Source organism: Muntiacus reevesi, chromosome 2 (assembly GCF_963930625.1).
Source record: "Muntiacus reevesi chromosome 2, mMunRee1.1, whole genome shotgun sequence".
Taxonomy (NCBI): domain Eukaryota; kingdom Metazoa; phylum Chordata; class Mammalia; order Artiodactyla; family Cervidae; genus Muntiacus; species Muntiacus reevesi.
In genome coordinates, this window is record NC_089250.1 from 41,730,274 (window position 1) to 41,752,847 (window position 22,574).

Consider the following 22,574-nt stretch of genomic DNA (forward strand, 5'->3'; position numbering starts at 1 on the left):
GAGGAGCTGAGGGCTTCTTACATGGTGGCTCATAGCTATCTCCTCACCTCTTTTTTAGTGTAAAAAGCAGTGAGCTGCCTATCTATCTAGGACTTCATTAAAGTGACTGGAAGTGTAACCAACATCTGAATTTCTTTGAGGTCATTTTGTCTCGGTATCTAAGCTGCTTTTCTATTAAATGCCAGAGTGTATCTTAGCATACAGAAGAAGAAAAAAATGAGCATTTAGAATTTTAGTCAGTTGGAGTACAGATCAGAGTTGTGGAAAGAACATTCAGATAGATTACTTCATGAGTAATAGTTTTTCAAAGTTGTATTTGTACCTAATAAATATAATTAAACTTGTTACATTTAATTAATTATGGGTTATAATTACTTGTAATTGTATTGTAGAATTGAAAACTTAATAGCTGATCTGTTATAATTGTGGGAAGCCCAGGTGTCTCAGTGGTAAAGAATCCACTCACCAATGCAGGCGACTCTAGTTCTATCCCTGGGTCGGGAAGAGTTCCTGGAAGAGGAAATGGCTACCCACTCCAGTATTCTTTCCTGAAGAATCCCATGGACAGAGGAGCCCAGTGGGCTACAGTCCATGGGGTCACAAAAGAGTTGGACACAGTTTAGGGACTAATTATGACAGTTTATTTCAGAGTGTTATGAAACTGCCAGTTTATTTTAAAGGTTCCAAACTCCTGTATTTTAAATTGCACATTGCATTGCAAGAGCCTAAGATAGCAACTTGGGATATTTAGACTTTGCTCTCACACTTTCTTTTCCTCAGTGTCCAGTTGTGAGTGTGTCTTTTTGAAAAATTCTTTTTTAGGCCTAATGGGGCTGTTTGAAAAACGTCGATTCAGAAAATTCCTGGTATATGTCGCCAACTTTGATGAGAATGATCCTCGAACTTTTGAGGGCATTGATCCTAAGAAGACATCCATGCGAGAGGTGTATAAGAAATTCGACTTGGGCCAAGATGTTATAGATTTTACTGGTCATGCCCTGGCACTTTACAGAACTGATGAGTAAGTCTTCTGGTTTTTAGATTTATATTTTTCTTGAAAGTTTTCACTGAATTTCCCAATTCCGCATAGTGGAAATTCTAACAAAACAAGTACATAGCTATATTATACTATGAAAAAGAAGTTTTAACTTCAGTTTAGTGTTAGAGCCTTATAATTAAAATATGGAAGTACTGAATTGAATTCAAATCCTTTCAGAAAACGATTTTAAATTGAGCAGAGGAATGCAAACCAGAGCACTTTTCTAATGTTCATTTACTTTTGTCTAGCTATTTAGATCAGCCATGTTGTGAAACCATTAATAGGATTAAACTTTACAGCGAATCTTTGGCAAGATATGGCAAAAGCCCATACCTTTATCCACTCTACGGCCTTGGAGAACTGCCACAGGGATTTGCACGGTGAGAGCCCACCTTTAACCTTGTGCTGAAACCCCTCTGATCCTGAACTGCATCTTAAATTTAAATGGTAGCTTACGAGACATGGTTGTGAATAATGAGACAAGGTATCTGTGGGTAGGGAGGTGCTTTTTATTTTTAGTGCAGTAAAACTTAATACAATGAAACCACAGATGTATGGTTTAAGAAAAATGAGTTGGATACCTGTGTAACCGAAACTCCCTTCAAGGTGTGGGACTTCAGGAAGTTCCTTTGTATCTCCTCATAGTCACCCCAACCCCCACTGTAACAGCTGCATTTGTAATTTTTATCACCAAGGATTGCTTTTGTCTCTTTTTAGTTTATATAAAAGGAATATGTGCTCACTTTTACCTGGCTTTTGCTTAACAGTATTTTTGAGATTCATCCATACTGATGCATGTGCTGGTAGTTGTTTAAAAAATACTGAGTAGTATTCCATTATGTGAACTGTGTGAAGGCACCACATTGTCCTGTCAATGGACATCTGCATAGTTTTCAAAAAGTTTTGGGTGTTACGAATGAAACTACTATGAACTTTTGTGTAACAGTGTGTGTGGACCTCAGTTGCCACTTCTGGGTACATACATGTCCAGGTGTGGAATTGCTGGTTGATAGGGCATATATATGTTTCATTTGATGAGACACTGCTCAACAACTTTCCAGAGGGGTCGTAGCATTTTGCTTACACTTAGCAGTGTGAGTCTTGGTTGCTCCACACCCCTGCCAGGGTTCAGTATTGTCAGTTTTTGGTTGCTCCACACCCCTGCCAGGGTTCAGTATTGTCAGTCTTTTTCAGCAGGTATGAAATGCTATCTTATTATAATTTTAATTTGCTTTTTCTGAGGACTAATGTTGATCACTTTTTCATGAGCTTGTTTTGTGTAATTTTGTGGTGTGTTCATTTGTTTTGCACATCTTGTTATTTCTGATTAGCTGTTAATCACAGTTTAAAAAATTTTTTTAAAGTTTTTTCAGTAGATCTAGAATTTCCATGTTTAAAATATAGTTTTCATTTTTATGGTGAGGTTTTCGTTTATTAATTTTGACTCATGAATATGTAATATTCTTGAACAGATCTTTGAACAAGGATATTTGTCCCTGTACATTTTTAAAGTAGCTGCATTTAACTCCCCATATGTTTTAACATCAGTAATTTGGGCATCTGTTTTGATTGCTTTTCTTTTTTCCATGCGTATAGTAATCTTTATATAAAAAAGTTATATTTTATAATATGTATATTTCACATACTGATTGGTATACATTGTAGAGATGCTGTATTCTTTCTGTGATGAGTTGATTTTGAGTTGCAGTTAAACTATTATTGACCATTCATCTTGAACTTTTGGAGGCTTGATTTTATACTTTGTTGGTGGGGGGATCTTTTGTCTGGCTGAATCCTTAGTCCTAGCATAGTTAGTTGTGGTCCTTTCGTGATGTCATTGGAAAGTGTAAGAAATGTACCAAGTTCCTCTAATATGGCATTATCAAACTCATTTATTCTTATGGCTTGTAGCTGTGGTCTCCGCTCAGGTCTTTTTGCTTTTCAGCTGTTGCTTTTAATGGATTCCTTGGGAGTCTGTCATGTGTATAAGCATTTCTGGAGTTACTTAAGGATTTGAAGAGATTTTGTAATTTGGCTGCTTCCCATTTTGGAAGATTTTTTCCCCACAATTTTTATCTCCTCGTGCAGGCCACATTCTGTCTATGGCAACTTAAATCAGTAAGCCTGTGGACTGGGAGGTTGGTTCTTTCAGGGGAAGAGCCATACAGGCCACATGAAGATCTCATGCAGTTGCTTCCTTTCAAGTCTCTTGTCTAGTTTCTGCCTGTTTTTAGTCAGTATCCAGTGCTTCCTGATTGTTTTTTGCTTGTTCAGAGTTTTATTTATATGCAAGAGGAATAGACTTATAAAGCTGTTCTCTTTGTTACTGGTCAGTGTGGGTTTTTTTTTTTTTTTTTAACTACATTCATAACTGAATGTGAGACACCATTTACATGGTTTTGACTGTTTTAGAATTGATGCTTTAATGACTTAAAAGAATGCCTTTTAGAAGAAAATTGAACAAATATTGCCTGTTATTCATGAAAGTCTAAGAAAGGAGACTAATAGTTTAAACAGTTATAACTTACTAATTGTAAATACTTCTTTTCCCCCTAGGCTAAGTGCTATTTATGGAGGTACCTACATGCTGAATAAACCAATTGAAGAAATAATTATGCAGAATGGAAAGGTGATTGGTGTAAAATCTGAAGGAGAGGTAAGTAGCTTTTACAATTAAAAAAAATATCATATTCTTGTAAAGAAAACTTTATTGTCTAGTAAGTACTTAACTTGGTATGGACATTGATCCCGGATTTCAGACCACATGTGTTTTCTTTATGGTAACTGGGTGTTCATAATGACTGAAAACTAATTACAGGTGTGCTTTTGTTTAAAAAATTTTTTTTCTATTGTGTGGGTTGTTGCTTAATACTAAAACAGAAATTACAAATGCACTCTAAATGGTAAGTTTTATTTATATGGTGTGGGTTGGGGCCTATCTCCCAAATTTTCATTTAAATTTAGCTTTATTTGTGCCACTTACAATTTATTGGTTGAAATGGGGCTTGGCCAATACTGTTTTATTATTAATACAATTAATAATGTCAATAATAATTACCATGAACATTTATTATTTGGGGTTTAGCCATGGAACTGGCCAGGAGTTTTGAACAGTGTTTCTCAAATTTGAATATAAATTGTTAATTTTGTTAAAGTACATTTCTTTTTCAGTAGTTCTGTGGTGGGTTTTCATTTTCTTCCAAGTTCTCAGGGGGTGCCATTGCTGTTGATCTGAAAACCAGACCATATTTCATGAACCATCAACTTTTACAAATAGAACTGTTAAAAAAAGTCAAAAAACTATGTTTAAAAAAAATATTTTGGGATTCCTGATTGTATTCCATGGGTTCAGACCATATAATCTATACTCACTAGTTGACCCTCTGACCCTTTATTGTTGTAGAGCTTTTGTAACTACCTTGTGCTTTCCGCATACACATAATAGATGTTTAGGAAATAGGGGTGAATATTTTAATCTGATATCTCAAGGTTCTTTTTATTCATTCTACTTTGTTTTAGGCAACTGCTTCCTCTTAGGACATTTCAGTGCTTTGATATAAAGAGGAAAACTATAATAATACAATACTATTATTATGCAGTAATATAATAATGCAATATAATAAACTATCTTGCAACTTAAATTTTATTTAGGAAGTACAGTCTTAAAATGAGAATGATTATGGTCTGTTTGTAATATTAGTACCATTTATAAAGCATTTATTTCTCACTGGGTCTATTTACATAAAATGACATTCCTTGAACAGTTACATTTAATTCTAGCACTATGTGAGTCCTCTTCTGCCCAGTTCTAAAGCTTATATGTCTGAACACCATGAAACACATTTTTTCTATTTGAATAAGATTTAAAATTCATAGATTTGCTCCAGGAGAACTTAGGGATTGTTGGCAAAGCTAGTTTTAATAGTTATCTCTAATTCACTAATTACCTGTGGTTAACTTGATGAAGATAACAGATGATGTTCAGGGAATAGTGGCATCATTATACCTTCTAAAAACAGTGGTGAACACTGAGTATTAGAAAGTCTTCAATGTTTTGTTGCAGATTGCTCGCTGTAAGCAGCTCATCTGTGATCCCAGCTATGTGAAAGATCGAGTAGAAAAAGTGGGCCAGGTGATCAGAGTCATCTGTATCCTCAGCCACCCCATCAAAAACACCAACGACGCCAACTCCTGCCAGATCATTATTCCACAGAACCAAGTCAACCGGAAGTCAGGTACGTTATGGAGGTCAGGCAGTGTCTGCATAAATTGCAGCTTTTATCTGTTCTATTAGAGTGAAGAAACTTTAGTTTACACATGGAAAATGTGATGGATCCCTTTTAGCTCATAGAACTCCTAAACCATCACTTTGAAATGGACACGTTAGACCAGGAGCACCCCACTTGACTTGGACCCACCTCTTGGGGCCTCCTTTCCCTCCTCTGTAGAATCGAGAGCTGGACCCTATGAGTGTGCTGTCACTCTCGTCTGAACTCCCACGTTGTATGCTTGTGGGAGTTTATGCTTATTAGTTGACCTGATTTCACTGTAACTTTTAGGCTGATGACAGCACTACTTTTATGTCATGATTTGTCAATATCTATACTTGTATTTGCCTTTAGCAGTGTGCTAGAAAACAACTTTGATTTCTCTAAGATCACAGCTTAGCTCTGAAATCATAATTCTGCATCTGTTTGCTTTAGCCATTTGTTTTCATCTAGTAGCTTTTCCCGTCTTCCTTTCAGTTAGAGCCCTGAAGCTTTTGTTTATAAAAACTTCAACTTAAAAGGAACTGTTAACCTTTAAATGGCCAACTGTATTCTTTTTTTCCATATAAGAAATCAAATCACAAAAGGTTATTAAATTACTAAAACAAAGGGACTTTGACTAAAGTAATCTTTCAGGGGTTTCCAGTAGATCTCAGGGTCTGGGAGAGAGTCAAGGTGAGGACTTTGCTGGTGGTGGTGCAGTGGTTAAGAATCCCCCTGCCAATGCAGGGGCATGGGTTTGATCCCTGCTCTGGGAAGATTCCACATACTGCAGAGCAACTGCGCCCATGCTCAGCAACAAGAGAAGCCTCTGAGAAGGCTGAGCACAGCAGTGAAGATCCAGCACAGCCAAAAGAATAAATAAGAAAAAAAGAGTAAGGGGAGCCTAGTAATTGTTTTCTGTATTGGAAATTATGTAGTTACTTTAGTGTTAACACAGACAAGTATGGAATTATTATGAGCTTATGTCAACATAAGAGTAGCTTATGCTGTTTGCAATTTTATATTGCTTAAAAAAAATGAGAAATCAGTTAAACCCCACCTTAGCTAGTCAGAACCTTTCTAAATGCAGGGTTCAGAGAGGAGAGACAGGTTTCCACAGTGAGCTGTGGCAGCCGGGCAGACTCATGTTCACGTCCACCACTCCCCGTCACGTGACCGCTTCCTTCATCTTCAGTAGGCTCAAAGTGGCTGAATATTTGCATCCTCTGTGTACGACTGACTGTGTTTGCCTCCATATAGAACTTGTCTCAGAAGATAGTCTGTCCCAAGTAATGTTAACTCACAGTTTGCTAAAGTTGGGGTGAAACCGAGTGCACACCCAGGCCCCATGTCCACAGGGCCTGGCAGTAGTGGCTTTGCTTGCTTCCAGATATCTACGTCTGCATGATCTCCTCTGCACACAATGTGGCCGCACAGGGCAAGTACATTGCCATCGCCAGCACAACGGTGGAGACCAAGGAGCCCGAGAAGGAAATCAGACCAGCCCTGGAACTCTTGGAACCAATTGAGCAGAAGTAAGTGCTGGGTTTGTTTATGCCAGCTCACACCCAGGACCGCCTGGCTCTGTGGTGAACTGAACCCTTGAGAACAGTGAGCGCAGCCGTCGGCTCTTCCCAGCTTCCTTGCCTGGGCTTTGAGTGTCAGGCCCAGCAGTGAGGGGCGTGTCAGCTCCCTTGCTGACTGAGTTCTCTCTCCCCTCCAGATTCGTTAGCATCAGTGACCTCCTTGTACCAAAAGACTTGGGAACAGAAAGCCAGGTGAGTGGCTATCTGAAAAGGGTAATTACCAGGCTTCATTGGGTGATGTCACCAGATAAGTCTCAAGTTTCTGTGATTTTCATTTCCAGATCTTTATATCCCGTACCTATGATGCAACAACTCACTTTGAGACGACCTGTGATGACATTAAGGACATCTATAAGAGAATGACGGGATCTGAGTTTGACTTTGAGGAAATGAAGCGCAAGAAAAATGACATCTATGGGGAAGACTAACAGCAGTACATGTTATCATCTAATTAGGACAAACTTAAAAATTTGGCAAATGATGCATATTGTATGAAATCAGTATTGTAAGGCCTGCTTTTGTAATCAAAACTGAGAGATTGCAGAACACTGTACCAGTAAATATTCCTCCCCTTTCTAATATCATGTATTAACTTGTTTTCATGGAGTGGCTCTTCTGAATTGGCAGGTTCCCACGTTTTGCTCAATTTAACCAATATTGGCTTGTGTTTTCTAGTGAAGGATCAGTTTTAAAACCTTGTGATACTGATACAGAGAACTTGATACAGTATTTGTATCTTTTAATCAGTGTAGCCTTTGCAGTTATGAGCTTCCGCTGCTCAAGAGCTGGGTCAGTGCAGCTTGCGTGCCATCTTGTCCTCTTGACGGTAAGGAGGTTCAGAACTGAATGTCTGTAACCGGGGACAGCGTCCCTCACTCCTCCCCACCCCTTTCCGTTCACGTCATGTGTCAGGACAGTGCCCATCCAGCCCAGCCACAAGCTTGGTTTTACGTGGGCCTCCAGTTCTAACCAGACTCCAGACTTGGAGAGTCTTTTGGAGGAAGCCTGTGTGCGGTGTTTTAACCTATTAAAACTGATGAGCGCAGAGGGGAAAGAAGCCCATCATAAAGCAGGTAAACGTAGGAGCTTCTTCTGTATCCCAGGTGTGGCTTCTTCAACGGACCAAGCTGCAGCGCAGTATTGATTTGACAGAACCTCTGCTTCAGTGATGTCTCCAAATGATTTCTGTACTGCAAATAAAGCCAAACTCTGGAAACCATCTCCCTCTTGTCGGTCTTTTGTGTCCTGACGACTCAGAGCTAGTGAATACTGCACTGGCCTGACAAGCTGCTCATCTCCTTCACTAGAGCTGGAATCAGACGTGGGGACGAGCGCCAAAAACCCCCCATAGACGGTGGAGCGCCGCCATCAGGCTGCACTGTGAGTAGACCCTGAATTACATCCTGACATAATGCTTATTAAACCCTCCTGGGAATCCCAAGTAGTGGTTTAGAAACAGACTTTTCCGTGAGAGAGTAACGGACCCTGCCAAGTGGAGTAGGTGCTTTAATACTTCCATTTATTTCAGATTGTAGCTGCACATAGTTTCAATGGTACCCCTTTTCCTCTGGATAGTTCGAGCCTCTATGCTGTTACTATATTAGAGGAATGAGGACATTGTGACTGTTCTCTCAGTCTGAGTGTTGATTCTTACAGATGAGTCTGAAGGACACAGACTAAGGTAGGTGCTCTGCTCTGTTAAAGGATTTAGGGTAATAACAACTTAGATTACCCAGGTGGTTACTTTAGCTCAGTTTCTGTCTCACACTGCCCACTTTTTCGGGGCTTGTCCTGCACACGGTTTGCACCTCCTTGGATGACATCCCCAGTCACCCCAGTTGAAACCTCTGCCCTCTCTAAAGAGTGTTATCTAAAGTTCCTACAGGCCACCCCCTTGTCACACAGTAATTCACACCGAACTGTTAATGCAGCAGAAGTGCCCGCCAACCTAGTGATAAGACAGAGAGCACCAGCATGTCTTCATGTTCTGCATTCAGCATATTTATTGAACAGTAATATGTTGGTGCCAGGCCCGTGGGTACAGGGTTGCTGAGGGCGAAGCTGTACCAGAGCTCAGCCTTGGGTGCTCACCCTCTCGGCCTGACTCAGCCCTCAGTCACAGGACAGATGGCCTGGCAGGTGCCTGTGGGCTGCTCGCTCTCTTCAGCAGAGGTGGTGGCAGGGCAGGTGCCACGCTGGGCAGGTGGCAGGTGTGTTGGGCACATGCTCTCCTTTTCTGTAGTGACTTCTGATTAATTCAGGGTACCTAATTCAGTTATGATTCTCTTACTAGATTCTTGTCCCTGGGGTAAAAATTAACTGGTTGGGTTTCTAAGTAAGAGCTAGGGTAAACACAGTTAAAATTCGATCTTATTCCTCCTCCTAGGAAGACAACAAGTGAAGTTATTAGCACGTTGGGTTTAGTGGGGGCAGGATATCAAGCAGGTAAAGGACTTCCTAAGGGACTGGCCTATCGTGACCCCAAGAAGGCAGGCCTGGGGGTGGGGGGGCGGTCCCGAGCTGTCCTCTGCTGGATCCTGTTGCTCCGGCCAGCTACACCTGGGATAGGGGAGCACCAGGCAGGTCTGTGGGGATGAGGCCAAAGGAGTGAGGCCACAGTGAGGTAAGTGGGAGCCTTCCTCTGGAAGCAGCTTATTCTAAGTGGCCTAAAAAATTTAAACTGCTATAAAATCTTCCCTAACATTTTTTACTATAAAGTCATTGCAGAAGCAGTTGAATGATTTTTAGTTGTCTTTATTAAAAAAAAAAAAATTAGTTACAAAAATCTTTGTTCCAAATAGATACTATGTATCATACAAATGTTTTTTGCTTTGTTTTGAGTTTTAAAGATTATTGTAGAAATTATTTCTAATATAAATAAAAGATTATTTTTTCCTCAGAGGATTCATTTTGTAGTGCAGTATTTACATAAACTGAGTAAGTGAAAAGTGACAGTTCATAAATTTGTACCATTTAGGAAAAAACTATTAATTTCATGTAGTGTAGCATGACTAACAGGAAACATAACCACTTAAGATTGTATGTGGTGAAACCTTTAAAACAGACTGTCACATGCATTACAGATGCATTTTTGACACTAACATGCAAAAACAGAGCTACTGGTGTATAGGTGTATTTTTTGCTACAATTCAGTACACTTGTAAAATTCTTATTTTTAATGTTAAGTTCAATTAATAGCTTTGAAAGCATTCTGTTCAAAATGAAAATAATATTGAACACTGCAGTCCAAAGCTAATGAATAAGTACAGTGCTGCTGTGAACAAAGTCGTTCTAGCAACGTGTAAAACATGAAGGAAAACATTTCCCCAGGTTGCAAAACACTGATTTGAGATTTCAAAGATTTTCAAAGAAAAGGGAAAATACTAATTTGTTGTTGGCATCGTCAATGTCTAGGTAAGCTGCAGTTGAGCCACCTGGATAAATACAAAATTGATAATTCTGTCTTTAAAACAAAATAACCAAGAACTGTTCCATAAGTAGGATGCTGTCTATCTACTAGGGAAGATATCCAGGAGTCTAGGTTACATTATCTTCTGTCTGCAAGTGAAAATGTTCATCATTTAGAAAGTAGTTATTCATTAGTGATGCTTGAGAAAGTCCCCTTTATGCCAAACCAGCAGCAATTTCACCCCTAAATAAACACTTTAAGTTTACAGCATGATATGTAACATACAAAACAGTTTCTGAGCAACTGGTTTCTTATAGACACAGATATCAGTATCTACCCCTGTCAATTCCGGCTCACATGGGAGTGTTTGGGAAGTGTTCTTACCAGTAGCTACTCCGAAATGGAGCTGCTACTTTCTGTATATTTTCAATAAAGTCATTTACATCTGTCACAAGGATGCCACTATTTTCAAAGACTTCTCTGGAGACCTCAGGCTTTTCTGTAAAAAGAAAAATAACTTGGTGAACAATTCATTAATGTGTATACAGCTTTTAAAGTAGCAGAATCCCTTTTATAAAAACTACATGGGAGTGGAAGAAGGAGCCTGTATCAAATGAAGAACAAAGTTGGAAACTTTGGGGTCATCTTGCCTCGGGGATGGGATGCTAAAACCATTGATGGGCCTTCATTCCTTAAGTCTTTAAAACCGTAGATGGTTTCACTTAATAGACCTTTATCTAAGGAAATAAAATCTGCTCTACTCGCCCCAGCAGTAGTGTGTGGTGTGTTCAGGCTGCCGGTGACTCCACCTGGAAGGCCATTGCCTGGCTGATGACAATTAGGTAGCACTAAGGCTGTGAATTACCTGTCAGGAAGACGGCAAACCTGGCGTGGATGTGCTGAACCTGCAGGTTTACCAGACATTTCAGATGCTCAGCTTTGGTTGATGGTCGAGAGTCACACTGGTGATAGTGAAGCAGCTCAATGATGTTTGCACTCTGATACGATTTCAATATTAAGTTCTTTTTATGTGCAATTGAATCCACTCTGAAAAATACAATGTTAAATTTAGATTAGTCTAAGTTTGTGAAAGGTTTTATTTTCCTGTATCTTAATTTTCAGTTTTATTTCTAGACTTTTTGTCTTCACTGTAGTCAGTCATACTCCTTCCCCTTTCATCTGGTCTCCACTTGCTCCTCATCTTGAACCTTCCTCACCTCCCCTCTGAAGTGCTCTGGTAACGAAGCCCTGTGAGGGCTCTGCCCCTCCCTGGCAGCGCTGACTCTTAGGTCTGCTCCCTTGGTTCCTCTACTAAGTACACACCTTTCCCCAACCTCCGTGCTCAGCCATTTTCCCCTCAAGATCTTGTGCAAGTCTATGACCCTGTGGCAGCACTTGACCGATGCTGGTCCAGAGCTCAGGGAGCACTTCCAGGTGAACTCAGTGGTTCACCACCCGCCCCAGGCCTCACCTTCCATGAAGGTCTTACCTCACATCTTCCTTTAGCTTTTTATTTTCCCTGTAATGAAGCAACCACTTCCATCTTCCATTTCCATTTAGTTTTTCTAGGATTTTGACAATTTCCTTCAGTTGAACTAGAGATAGAACAAGTTTAACAAGAGAAGATGTGTTTTAGGATTGCTGGCCCAGTGATTCACCTGTAAGAAATAAGGCCCCGTGCTTGTGTGTTCACCATCACTGCCCCCTCTTTCACAGGGCAGGCTTCTCAACCCAGCCCTGCCCACTCATGCTGCTGCAGGGGAGGAGTAGAGGAAGGGCTGCACTCATACAGACCATGGACATGGAGAAGTGGGTCCTGCTGCATCAGGCTTCGTAACAGAGAATCTATAAATATTTGCAACATTGATGATCTAAGTTAAGGTTCAGTGCAGAAGTGGTATCCATATTTAGTTCTCATGTTCCATCAGAGCTGCAAAGACTTTGACTGTATATAAAGTGCTGCCCTGTGCTCTGACATCCTTCTGTCAGTCAGTGCTCCAAGAGAAAGCAGATACAAGTGTTCAAGGAGGTAACTGAGCAGACTGAGTAGTGGTTTTTAGATTTCTCTGGTATTGACAAGATGGGAGCGTTGATGGCAACAGATATGGAGGGAAAAGGGCTCATTCTAAATAAATATGTAGTTGACGATTTGCCAAAGGGAGAAATTGAATATAACAATCTCTAATGCATAGGAATAGTTTAGCTGCATTACTGAGTGGTCTGGTGGGGGAGGTAACTGGTTAATGCAAAAGATGTTAAGCGCACGGCATATGGCAGAAATTAAGCCCTCAGTATATGGTGACTGACGTTATTCTAAGTTGATAATTTCTATTTGATGAAATATTTGGGTCACTGGGCAAGGAGAAACTGATTTGACTATATAAGAAAGGAAAATAAGAGACTCACCTAACGTTAAAGTCTCTAGTAGTTTGTCATCTGATACCACAAAGCCTCCTGTCCGAAGCAGCTCTTGGTAGGTGTCATTGAGGACATCTTCAGGGCTGTCGACTCCGGCAAAGACGACCCTGGGAAAGTGCTTCAGCTTCAGCAGAGAAGGGATCTGTAACATAAGAGGGTTCCCAGTGAAGACAGACTCATGTGGTCACTTCTGCCACTTTTACCCAAGGGCGTCCGGACTCAAGAACAGCTGGAAATATCTTTAACCCTGACGACTGACCCATTAATTACACAGTGGTCTCAACTCCAGAGGTGGGGGGATGGAGTTTGGGACACCTGAGGTTTGGGAAGTGTATCAGCAGGTGGCAGGCTCACCACTGTCTCCAGCTCAGTGCGGAGTCTGCTGTGGGTTCAGTTACTGCGTCCTCATGCAGGACTATGCTTGTCCCCAAAAGGGGCTCGACCTGGCACAATTACTTTTATTCAGTTAATAGGTAACCATGGTAACGAAGAGTTAAGAAAATTTTCACAAGTCCTTTTATTTATTTATTTTTTTCCCACAAGTCCTTTTAAAGCAAGACTTGTTTCTGTTAGATATCCAGAGGTGCAGATTTATATTTCAGGTGGAAAATCAGTCTCTCTTCATTGACATTCTCCCTTAGTTACTGTAAAGATGTTCTTAACTTGGAGACATAATTTGCCTGATGAATACCTTAGTAAATGACAACATTAGTATCAGCAGCATGGTATCTCAAACCCATTATCTTCCCACTTAGATTCAACAGTATCGGGTTTTAACCTCTCCCCTAAATAAAAAGGCAGTGATGAGGCTAATTTCAGAATAACATAAAAAATGCTCCGAATACATTTCTCTGTAAGAAAGTGACCTCCAAACCTACCTGATGCAGGTGGGATGCTATATCTTCATTTCTGATGATGACTAAGAGTGCACCTTTCTCTCGGTGAAATACTTGACAGAAATGCTGAGGTTCGATTTCTGTGTGACCTCCTTTCCTCAGGATATTCTGAAAGATTTGCAGATAGCTATTATTTAAGAAAGGATACTTGCACAGAACTGTTACAAAACTGCTGACAGAAGATATATAAGAAAGCACATCTTAATTACTAAATTATGTCCTAATAAGGCGCTTAAATGGCAGTTTGTCTTTACTACTAGATGAGCACTTTATAATGAATCTTTTATGTCCATATCAAAGGCTGATTCTTCGGAAACATCAAACACACATACTCCTTCTGAAGGGAGTCACCCCAGGGATGAAGATATTTACTTTAAAACTGCCGCCTCAGTCAGTGTTTCCAGGACTTTGACCAGCCCTGATGCCTGTGCACTGCTCTGAGTATCACTAGCAAGGGCAGATGCTGGAGAAGCTGGCAGACACTTGGACAGTGTAGGCTCTGGCGTGTGGGAGGGGTTGGGGTTACACTGGGTCTGGTTACCGGGGGTGAGGGGCACGGCTGTATCCCACAGAATGGCTCTGAAGTAAGTTTTGTTGGGAGGATAAGCTCGTGTAGTTAAAGAAGTTCCTCAACCTTGTTCTCTGATTTTGATGCTGTTTCTGTCTGGAGGATTCTGGAGGGTTGCCAGTAACACTGTCCATTATTTGTTATTTCTTTTATAAAAATAAAATGTTACTTTGGTCAGTCTCCCTTGGATCTCAAGTCAACCTGAATTTTGACTTTCAGTTCTTTATTCAAAATGTATGGTGATGCTAATACAACACTGTAAATCAACCACGTGCTAAGTTTCTCAGTTGTGTCCAACTCTTTGCGACCTGATGGACTGTAGCCCGCCAGGCTCCTCTGTTCATGGGATTCTCCAGGCAAGGATACTGGAGTGGGTTGCCATGCCCTCCCTCCAGGTAAATCAACTATACACCAATAAAAATCTAAAAGTAAAATGAAAAAAAGTATGGCAATGTATTTTCAAAAATATCCTACAGATGAGATTTCTTTTAATAAAGAGCTCACTAAAATATCTAAGTAGCTAATATCATCCATCACTTCACGAGTAAACGGGGCCTGACACCCCATTGATGCTCTGGGACAGACGAATTTTCCAGGAGAGCTTTCTGAGCTACAAACACTGCTCCTGATTACACTGTATTTGCTAATGTATTTTACAACATGTCCACTTGCTCACTTGAATAACACACAATTTGTCATTTTCTGTTGTAAGTAGTGGTCATGTGACAAAATATTACCATGAAACAATACAGTCACTGTTGACACAAGTGTGTTATCTAGAAGTATTCCTGCTATAAATAAACTAACATTCTTCCAGTTGCTCCCGAATGGAAACCAGCATCACTTGTGCTCTGCTGAGGACATAAGAACCAAGATCTTTCACTGCTACTTTTGAGAGGGAAGCAAGAAGAAAGCAAGTGTTCTCCTCACTGTGGCAGAACAGGGACTTGGCCCTGACTCATGTCAGCACATGTCAAGGTACAGCTATGCACTCAACCAAAGAAAATCAACTCTAATTCAAAGTTAAAAAAAAGTTATTTCCAGATTACTTTTGGAGGCAAAACACCTTCTAAAAAAGACTGAAGGCCATTTCACACTCTGTTTTTCAACAAAACTGCTTCCCCAAATGGTGTGGAAATGGGAGCAATGATGGGGGTTGAGGAGACCACATCTGGCAGCCATCTGTGAAAAACCATAGACAGCAAAAGGAGCCTTGGTTGGTCAGGAAAAATACCAGTTAGACAGAAGATCGGATTTCACAAATTTGGAAAAAATAAGTACTTTGAAATCATATTTAAATGATACAAAATTGGAGCCATCAGCGTCTCCCAGGACACTGTTTCTGGCTCAGCCACCTGGGGAGCTTCGTGAGGCTACTCTCTCTCACTCAGCCACCCTCCAGGCGTTGGCCGTGGGGAGACGTTCTCTATAGCGCGGCTGCTTGTTCAGAAGCACTTCTCAGCGCCTTCCAGGGGCCTAGGGTGGCTGTCTCAGTGCTGCTGTGTGATCCTTTGACCTGATGGTGACCACTACGCTCTGGGAGGTCCTCTCTACCCTTTGGGGAGCCTCCTCAGGCCCAGAGGTGCTCAGTGACTGTGACACGCCCACACTGACTGACCAGGCTGACGGGGAGGACGCGCAGGAGGCAGGCACATAGGACCTTGCCCTGCTCTGTGGCGGCCTCGGGGACAGGGAAGGACTGAGCTGAGAAGGTGAAACACCACACTGTGGCTTTCTGAAGCTGAGAGTGCTGTATTATTTAAAAAATAAAAACAAAAACTTGGACCTGCAATCATAGTAATAAAAACGAGAAAAATCTGGCATCTTACCTTTGTTCTTACAAAGAAGGACTTGTCTTCTGTCTCCACGAGGTGGAAGAGGAAGGTGCTAGAACATGCCTCCCTCACCACTCGCTCCAGCTTGATGCGCAGGCTGGAGCACAGGTCGGCCACCAGGTCCTCATAGGAGGCAGGCTGTGGGCCACAGACACACAGCTCGCGGGGCACGGCCGCTTCCAAAGCCACAGGCGGCTCCGTGTCCTGGACCACCTGGCGGCTGCTCAGCATCACCTTGTTGAACTCAGCATATTCGCTGAGAATAACAGCGATGTCGTTGCGCGAGTCTTTCAATGTACTGTTGTTGTATTTCAGCTTGTGGAGGTGGAAGGAAGCTGTCTGATTCCGGTCTGAGTTTGTGAGGTGATTTCTACTGTGGCCACACCTCTTCTTCCAGGAAGAGGGGCAGTCCACATGGTTGGGCATCTGATGCACGATCGTCACCAGGAGAGGACTCCTGCTTCGGGAGGCGGGAGGCAGCCCCGGGCATGTGGGCATTGGGGTCCCAGGGAAAGCCCCGGTAGTGACCTGGGCTGGGGGCTCCTTTGGAAAGGCGCCGGGCAAAAGGGCAGAGTGCCGAGCGGCTCCCATCTTCACAATTTGTTTCAGTTTGTGTGCAAAACGCAGGTGCTCCAGGTCTAAAGTGTTCTGGGTGAGGTCATCTGCCCCTTGCCAGGCATCCGCCCAGGAGCTGAGCAAGCCGCACGGGGCAGTGCCGGTGGGGCGCCGCCTCAAGTCGTGCAGGGTTCTTTGGGTGTCTCTGAGCTTTCTGGTCACAGTGAAGTTGGCATAGCTCCTGGGGACCCCACAGACATCTCGGATTTGAACGTAACAGGGCACATACGTAGCTTCCTTCTTTAGACCATCCAGCCGACTTCTGGGAGGAATGCTGGTCTCCAGCCCTGGAACCTGGCTTGTGTAGCCCCAGTTGTGATCACTGGTGTTTAGGCTCAGGAAAGAGTCGTAACTGTCTTTGGATGCACCTTCTCTTTTCCTGGTGTGGCCATATTGTGAAGCACAGGACTCTTCTGTGTTATATCTGGGGTGTCCATACTCACCCAGAGAGTCCTGATCTGAGTCTCCAGAAAGGGATTCATAGTAGATGTCAGAGAGCACGCCCACACCCATGCCTCCGCCTGTGCCTGCCTCGCCCACACTCCCACCTTGAAACTGCTCTTCAGAGACCCCACCAGCGGGAGGTGCGCCAGATCGGGGAGCAAAGGACGCAGGGGTCTCTGGACCGGCACTCTCGCCACGGGCTGTGGTACCCAGGTGAGCATCAGTCTGCAGATACGTGGGGAGAAGTCCACCACGGAGCAGATCCCACACTGCACATGGGGACCCCTCCTGCAGCGGGCAGGCCTGCTCCTGTCTGCCTTGTGGAGAGGTGGCGAGCAGTTGGGGGCCAGCACCTCCAGGATCCACGGCTCTTCCCTGTAACTCGGCTCCACTATCCTCACTGTCGAGCAGATGGGTCATCCTGATGATAGGGACTTCCTGGGTCGGTAACCCTGTTTCCGTGTTGCTGGGGCCTGCGCTGTGGGCTGCGGTGGGCCCGTCCAAGGGGAGCGTAGGCTTGGGGAGCTCTGGGTGCCCGTGGGTCTGTGCACCCTCCGCTCCAGCAACCGGGTCGGAGCGCAAGGACTTAACCAGGATGTAACAGCATTCGTGTGTTTTCACATCACTGCTCAAGACATCTTCAGGAAGGCTCTGAGTGCTGGTCACCACAGCACCTGGTGTGGCTGTAGAAACATACATGTCAGCGGAAGACTTGTTTTCAGGGATCTCTGCAGGAATGAAAGGCTCACTGGTCTCCAGGACACGATGATGTGGGTGGGGGCTGCAGGTCTCCACACCCGTGGGCTGCAGTGGGTGTCCTGACGATACCAGGTTTTCTAGAGAACCTCCGTACGTGACAGTGCAGGCAGGCTGGGTTACCATGGCATCGCAGTCTGGCCTCTTTCCTGAGAGAGAGAAGCCCTCCCCACATTTACTCGGGCCAGTTTCCTGAGTGATGTCACCAGGAAGGATTAAGAATCTACCTTTTTTTCCTGCGTGGTTCTGTAATCGTAGAGGCATTTCAGCAGAAAATTGCATCTGCTGTACCTGAGCTGAGTTATCCTGTTCCATTGGACAGGTGGCAGCAACAAGAGAACTTTCCTTTTCTGTTATGGCCAAATCTCCTGACTCGACCTTGGAGAGCCTGGCGCTTTTCTCACCGAGCGCATCACAGTGTTTCAGACCACGTGGAGATGTGGCCTGAGCTGGTGGTGCTTCTTCCACTGGTGCCTGGGGATCAGGGCTGGAAGCTGGTGACACTTCTTCAATCAAGGAACTGAACGGGAAGTCAGAGGCAAGGTGAACTTCCTCCGCAACCTCCAGGGTACATGTTTCTTTAGAAAGTATGAAAGCCACTGTCTGTAAATCACCACCTTTTCCCTCTTTGTTTTCTGCTGGTTTCACACATGTGTTAGCAGCAGAGTTCACGTCTCTGTTTTCTATGGAAGGAGCCTCTTCGGGCACAAATATTTCCTCTGCCATCTCCTGAGGGCCTACACGGGGTAGCGGGGCCTCCTGCAGTTGCTCCACTTCACCAATGGGCGCTTCTTCCCTAGGACTCATGGGTGGTGATAGGGTGAGAGTGAGGTCAAGGTTGGAATCCTCCTCTGATACCTTGAGGCTGACCTCCTCTCTATTCACAGACAGGCCTGCTTCTTTGGTAAATGTGGAATTAAATGACTGAAAACTAATATTTTCACCGTTTAGACCACTCTTGTCCTTCTTTAGTTCTGAAGAGCCACACAGAGTATTCTTTATTGATGCAATGTAGTTAAGGGAATCCTTTTTTCCCAAGGGGGCAGAGGCTGACGATGGAACTACCTCAACCTGGGACGGCTCTATTATTTCTTCCGAAGAGATGCTCAAGAGATTCTGTGTTGGGAGAAGGAATTCTTGAGAGAGTTTCATTTCTCCTCTGGGTAACGAGTAATTTGAACTTTTAGCCAATGGTAACGCTTCCGTTACCATGGGATTATCAGATGGTGAAAGTGAGCCTGCCATAGCCTGTCCCTTCTGTAAGGAACATGTTTCTTCAGCAAGTGTCTCTCTACACACTGATGAGGCATGGAGGTACTGAGTGCCCTTTTGTCCTGACACTGCCAGTGAGGGGTTGTCCCCAAGGGCCTGCATCTGTGACTTTTCAAATGTGGACACGGGATGTCTAAGGCTTGCAGCAGGTGACACCTGTTTAGTCAACTCCACGTTAAAGGCTGTAGGTTTGTCAGCTCTGTTGACAGCTTCTGTCTGTACTGACACATAGGCACTTTTTTCCAAAGTGAGCGTGACTGGTTCCAGATTAATCATCACGTATCCCATATCACTCTTCCCCTCCAACAACGGCTGACATTCTTTGTTTATGGGGCTGCTACACTGGATAAGGCCCTGCAGAGCATCTGCTTCTGTTTCCCTTTGTGAATGAAAAATATCAACTTTGCTCTCAAGGGTGCTATACACAGACTTCTGACAAATCATTGATGGACTGCTGATCTCATCATAAGTCTTGTTGGCAAATGTGGTTTGTGGGGCAGTATCATTATAAGAGGTCACTTGTGTGTTATCAAGAGGCTCAAAGGTTTTATCTTCACCAGGAACAGAAGGTCCATTAGCTTGACTGCTTCCAATGCTAGGAGGCACAAGATTGGAAGTCTCCAGTTTACCTGATGTCTCTTGCTCAGCTTTCCCCCTAATTATCTGAAATGATTGAAGCAAAAGAAATAAATTTAAAAAAAACCCAAGATTCTAAAATACATAGTTTTTAAAAAAGAATTTACATATGTGAAGAACAGACAACGATTTTAACTAGCTCTGTCCTTTTGAATCTTCACCAGGTGGAAATCAAGCAAATCCCTCTCTTTTTACATAGGCTTAAAATACACCCGAGAGAGAGATTTTTTTTTTAAACACACACACACACAAGGGCTCCAATAAACACTATTCTAGGTAAGACATAATAAGTATTATTCAGCTCAGAGAGAATAAGTAATTGGCCCCAAATCATACTACTAAAAAGCTACATAATTATGGATGGCTCCTAAATCATCTGACCCTTATGATTTTTTTTCCTACTTTCATTTCTTCAATCAGGGTGGTAGGTAAGCTCCAATAGCACACAACATGGAGTTTGAAAACTTAAAGTTTTTTGCCTTATAATTCTCTACACAGAGAATCCACTTTCCTAAAAGAAATCAATACCTTGTTTTGAAAGTGATTTTATGTACAAAAAAATTTCTTCAAAAGTTATACAGCATTTTTAGTACTCAGCTTTACTGACCTCGTTATTATAAGAACAGATGAAATTCTGGCTTTCTGGGCTTTCCTGGTGACCCACTGTTGCAAAAATTTCTTTCTGTTCATTCTGCACCCAGAGCTCCAGGCCTCTCACAGGAGGCGACTTTGTGAAAGGACGGACAGGGTTGGAGCCAGGGCAGGACACCTCAGCTGCACAGCCTCTGGGAGCCTCGCTGGCCTCCAGCAGAGGATCTACGGAGTACCTCTCTACCCTGGAGGGCTCCTCAATTTCACCAAACTCAAATGACTCTAGTGTGCTATTTATGGACACGTATTTTGCTGGGTTGCTGTGTTCTACGACTTTCCGGGATGACCGCACAACTTTGTTCTGTCTGCTGTAGAACAGAGCCACCCACATATGCAGCAGAAGCTTCACCTCTTCCACGTTATCCGGTAAATCAGTATTCCAGGGCCTGAGGGTTTAAAGAAGAAACAAATGAAAATCATTGAAGATGGCTCTTTTAGATGACTGTCATATCATAAAGCAAGTGCCTTCATTATTAACCTTAGTTTTTATGTTGTTTTCTTTTAAAAATTACATGAGCATGAAATAAAAATAAGACAAAAGCAAAGTTGATTTAACAAATAATTACAATGCATCTCATCCCTTTTTTTTACAGAGACAGAGCAAGGAACTGGAAATCAGAGTTTTAAGTGACTTCTTTCAAAACACAAACTCTGTGAGTGGAAGAACCATGATGAGAACACAGGCCTCTGGGTCTTCCCAGTGCACCAGCCCTGAGCACTTGTCTCATGCATCTAACCTGGGCTGGTGATCTGTTTCACCCTTGATAGTATACTTGTTTCAATGCTATTCTCTCAGGATAGGGAACACATGTAAATCCACGGCTGATTCATGTCAATGTATGACAAAAACCACTACAATATTGTAAAGTAATTAGCCTCCAACTAATAAAAATAAATGAAAAAAAAAAAGAATATTAACTCTAAAAAAAAAAAAAAGAACACAGGCCTTCCCACTCTGAGCGAGCTCTCCTGGGACAAAACAGACACCTTATGTGAATAATGGCTTCAGTGACTTCCCAAATACTTATCTCCTGGCTTCCGGAAAGTCTGGCCAACTCATTTCTTTTCTAATTCTACATGTCTAACAGTTGGGAAGTCTGAAGATTAAAGTAATCAGGTAGTTCAGCAGAACTGCACTATTTTCAGATCCCAGCTTTGAAGACTCTCCTGAAACCAGAAGGGAGACAGAACACACTTCTGGCCATGTGCCAGGCCAAAGAACAGCAGAGTGAGTGCAATGAGTCAGAGGGGTTACAGAGTGGGGCCAGGGTTCAGGGAAAGGAAGTAACCCTCCTGAGCAAGTGCAGGCTTTTAGGTGTGAGCTGGTCCTGGAGCAAGGAGAGCAGTCCGACGGAATTCAGGGCCCTGCACAAGCATTGTCCCCCTGCCAGGAGCTGAGGTCACAGGCCAATGCTCACTGCTAACAGCAGTAGTCACTGTTCAGTACCAGCCTGTCACCGTGCAAACCCTCATCACATGGCTATTACTAAACTCGTTAAAAGCATTGCTCACAGACTGTCACCCTTCCCAGGTGTCATCTGGACACTGGTGAGAAATGTAGACTCTTCAGGCCCTACCCCAAACAGAGTCAGAACCCACAGTTCAGTGAGCTCCCAGGTTGAGTATCATGAAGGGCCAGAAGTGCTGTTCTGAGAGCTGGGGGAGCCTTGACTCCACACGGAGGCTGGTCCACGCTCCAAAGCCAGTGCTCTTAGCTCTCCCCTATTCTGCCTTGGTCCCTAAGGAAGATTTCTAGAACAACCCCATGTAAATGTGCTCACTCACAGCAATGTGACCAACCTGACAAGCTACAAGTTTTGTTTTGTTTTTTAAATTATTTATTTACTGATTTGGCTGCACTGGGTCTTAGTTGAAGCAATGGGATCTAGTTCCCTGACTAGGGATTGAACCTAATCCTAATCCTGTTTGGGGAAGGAGGAGTCTCAGCCACTGGACCACCATGGAAGTCCCCAAGTAATTCTTTAAATGTTTCTTCTGCGATTCAGTCTGCAAAGCATTACTCCTTTACCTCACTATTCTCCACCAAGACCTTATTTACATATTACAGTTCAAGGACCAGAAAGACTCATGAAGGAGCAGCTCAGTGATCCACTCTCAGTATTACTCATTTACTGGATTTTACACCCTTCTTTCTCCTTCCTCAGACTGAGCACAGCATCCCTTATCCCTGCATCGAGG

The 22,574-nt window shown here is 43.0% G+C and overlaps 2 protein-coding genes across 8 annotated transcripts in view; one reads left to right on the forward strand and one right to left on the reverse strand.

Moving 5' to 3' along the window:
• GDI2 (GDP dissociation inhibitor 2) overlaps positions 1-8,094 on the forward strand; it is a 29,246-nt gene extending 21,152 nt beyond the window's left edge. Inside the window, exons 5-11 of the mRNA XM_065921370.1 lie at positions 823-1,021; positions 1,288-1,419; positions 3,596-3,695; positions 5,103-5,274; positions 6,680-6,824; positions 7,013-7,067; positions 7,157-8,094. Coding sequence (XP_065777442.1) covers positions 823-1,021; positions 1,288-1,419; positions 3,596-3,695; positions 5,103-5,274; positions 6,680-6,824; positions 7,013-7,067; positions 7,157-7,303 — 950 coding nt within the window. The 3' untranslated portion in view covers positions 7,304-8,094. The remainder of the gene's footprint in view (positions 1-822; positions 1,022-1,287; positions 1,420-3,595; positions 3,696-5,102; positions 5,275-6,679; positions 6,825-7,012; positions 7,068-7,156) is intronic.
• Positions 8,095-9,613: 1,519 nt separating this feature from the next.
• TASOR2 (transcription activation suppressor family member 2) overlaps positions 9,614-22,574 on the reverse strand; it is a 64,564-nt gene continuing 51,603 nt past the window's right edge. For all 7 annotated transcript variants that reach the window (XM_065921375.1, XM_065921374.1, XM_065921377.1 and 4 more), the window contains 7 exons: positions 20,332-20,761; positions 15,996-19,751; positions 13,581-13,706; positions 12,691-12,844; positions 11,774-11,879; positions 11,150-11,331; positions 9,614-10,783 (listed from right to left, as the gene is read on the reverse strand). In XM_065921375.1, coding sequence (XP_065777447.1) covers positions 10,665-10,783; positions 11,150-11,331; positions 11,774-11,879; positions 12,691-12,844; positions 13,581-13,706; positions 15,996-19,751; positions 20,332-20,761 — 4,873 coding nt within the window. In that variant the 3' untranslated portion in view covers positions 9,614-10,664. The remainder of the gene's footprint in view (positions 10,784-11,149; positions 11,332-11,773; positions 11,880-12,690; positions 12,845-13,580; positions 13,707-15,995; positions 19,752-20,331; positions 20,762-22,574) is intronic.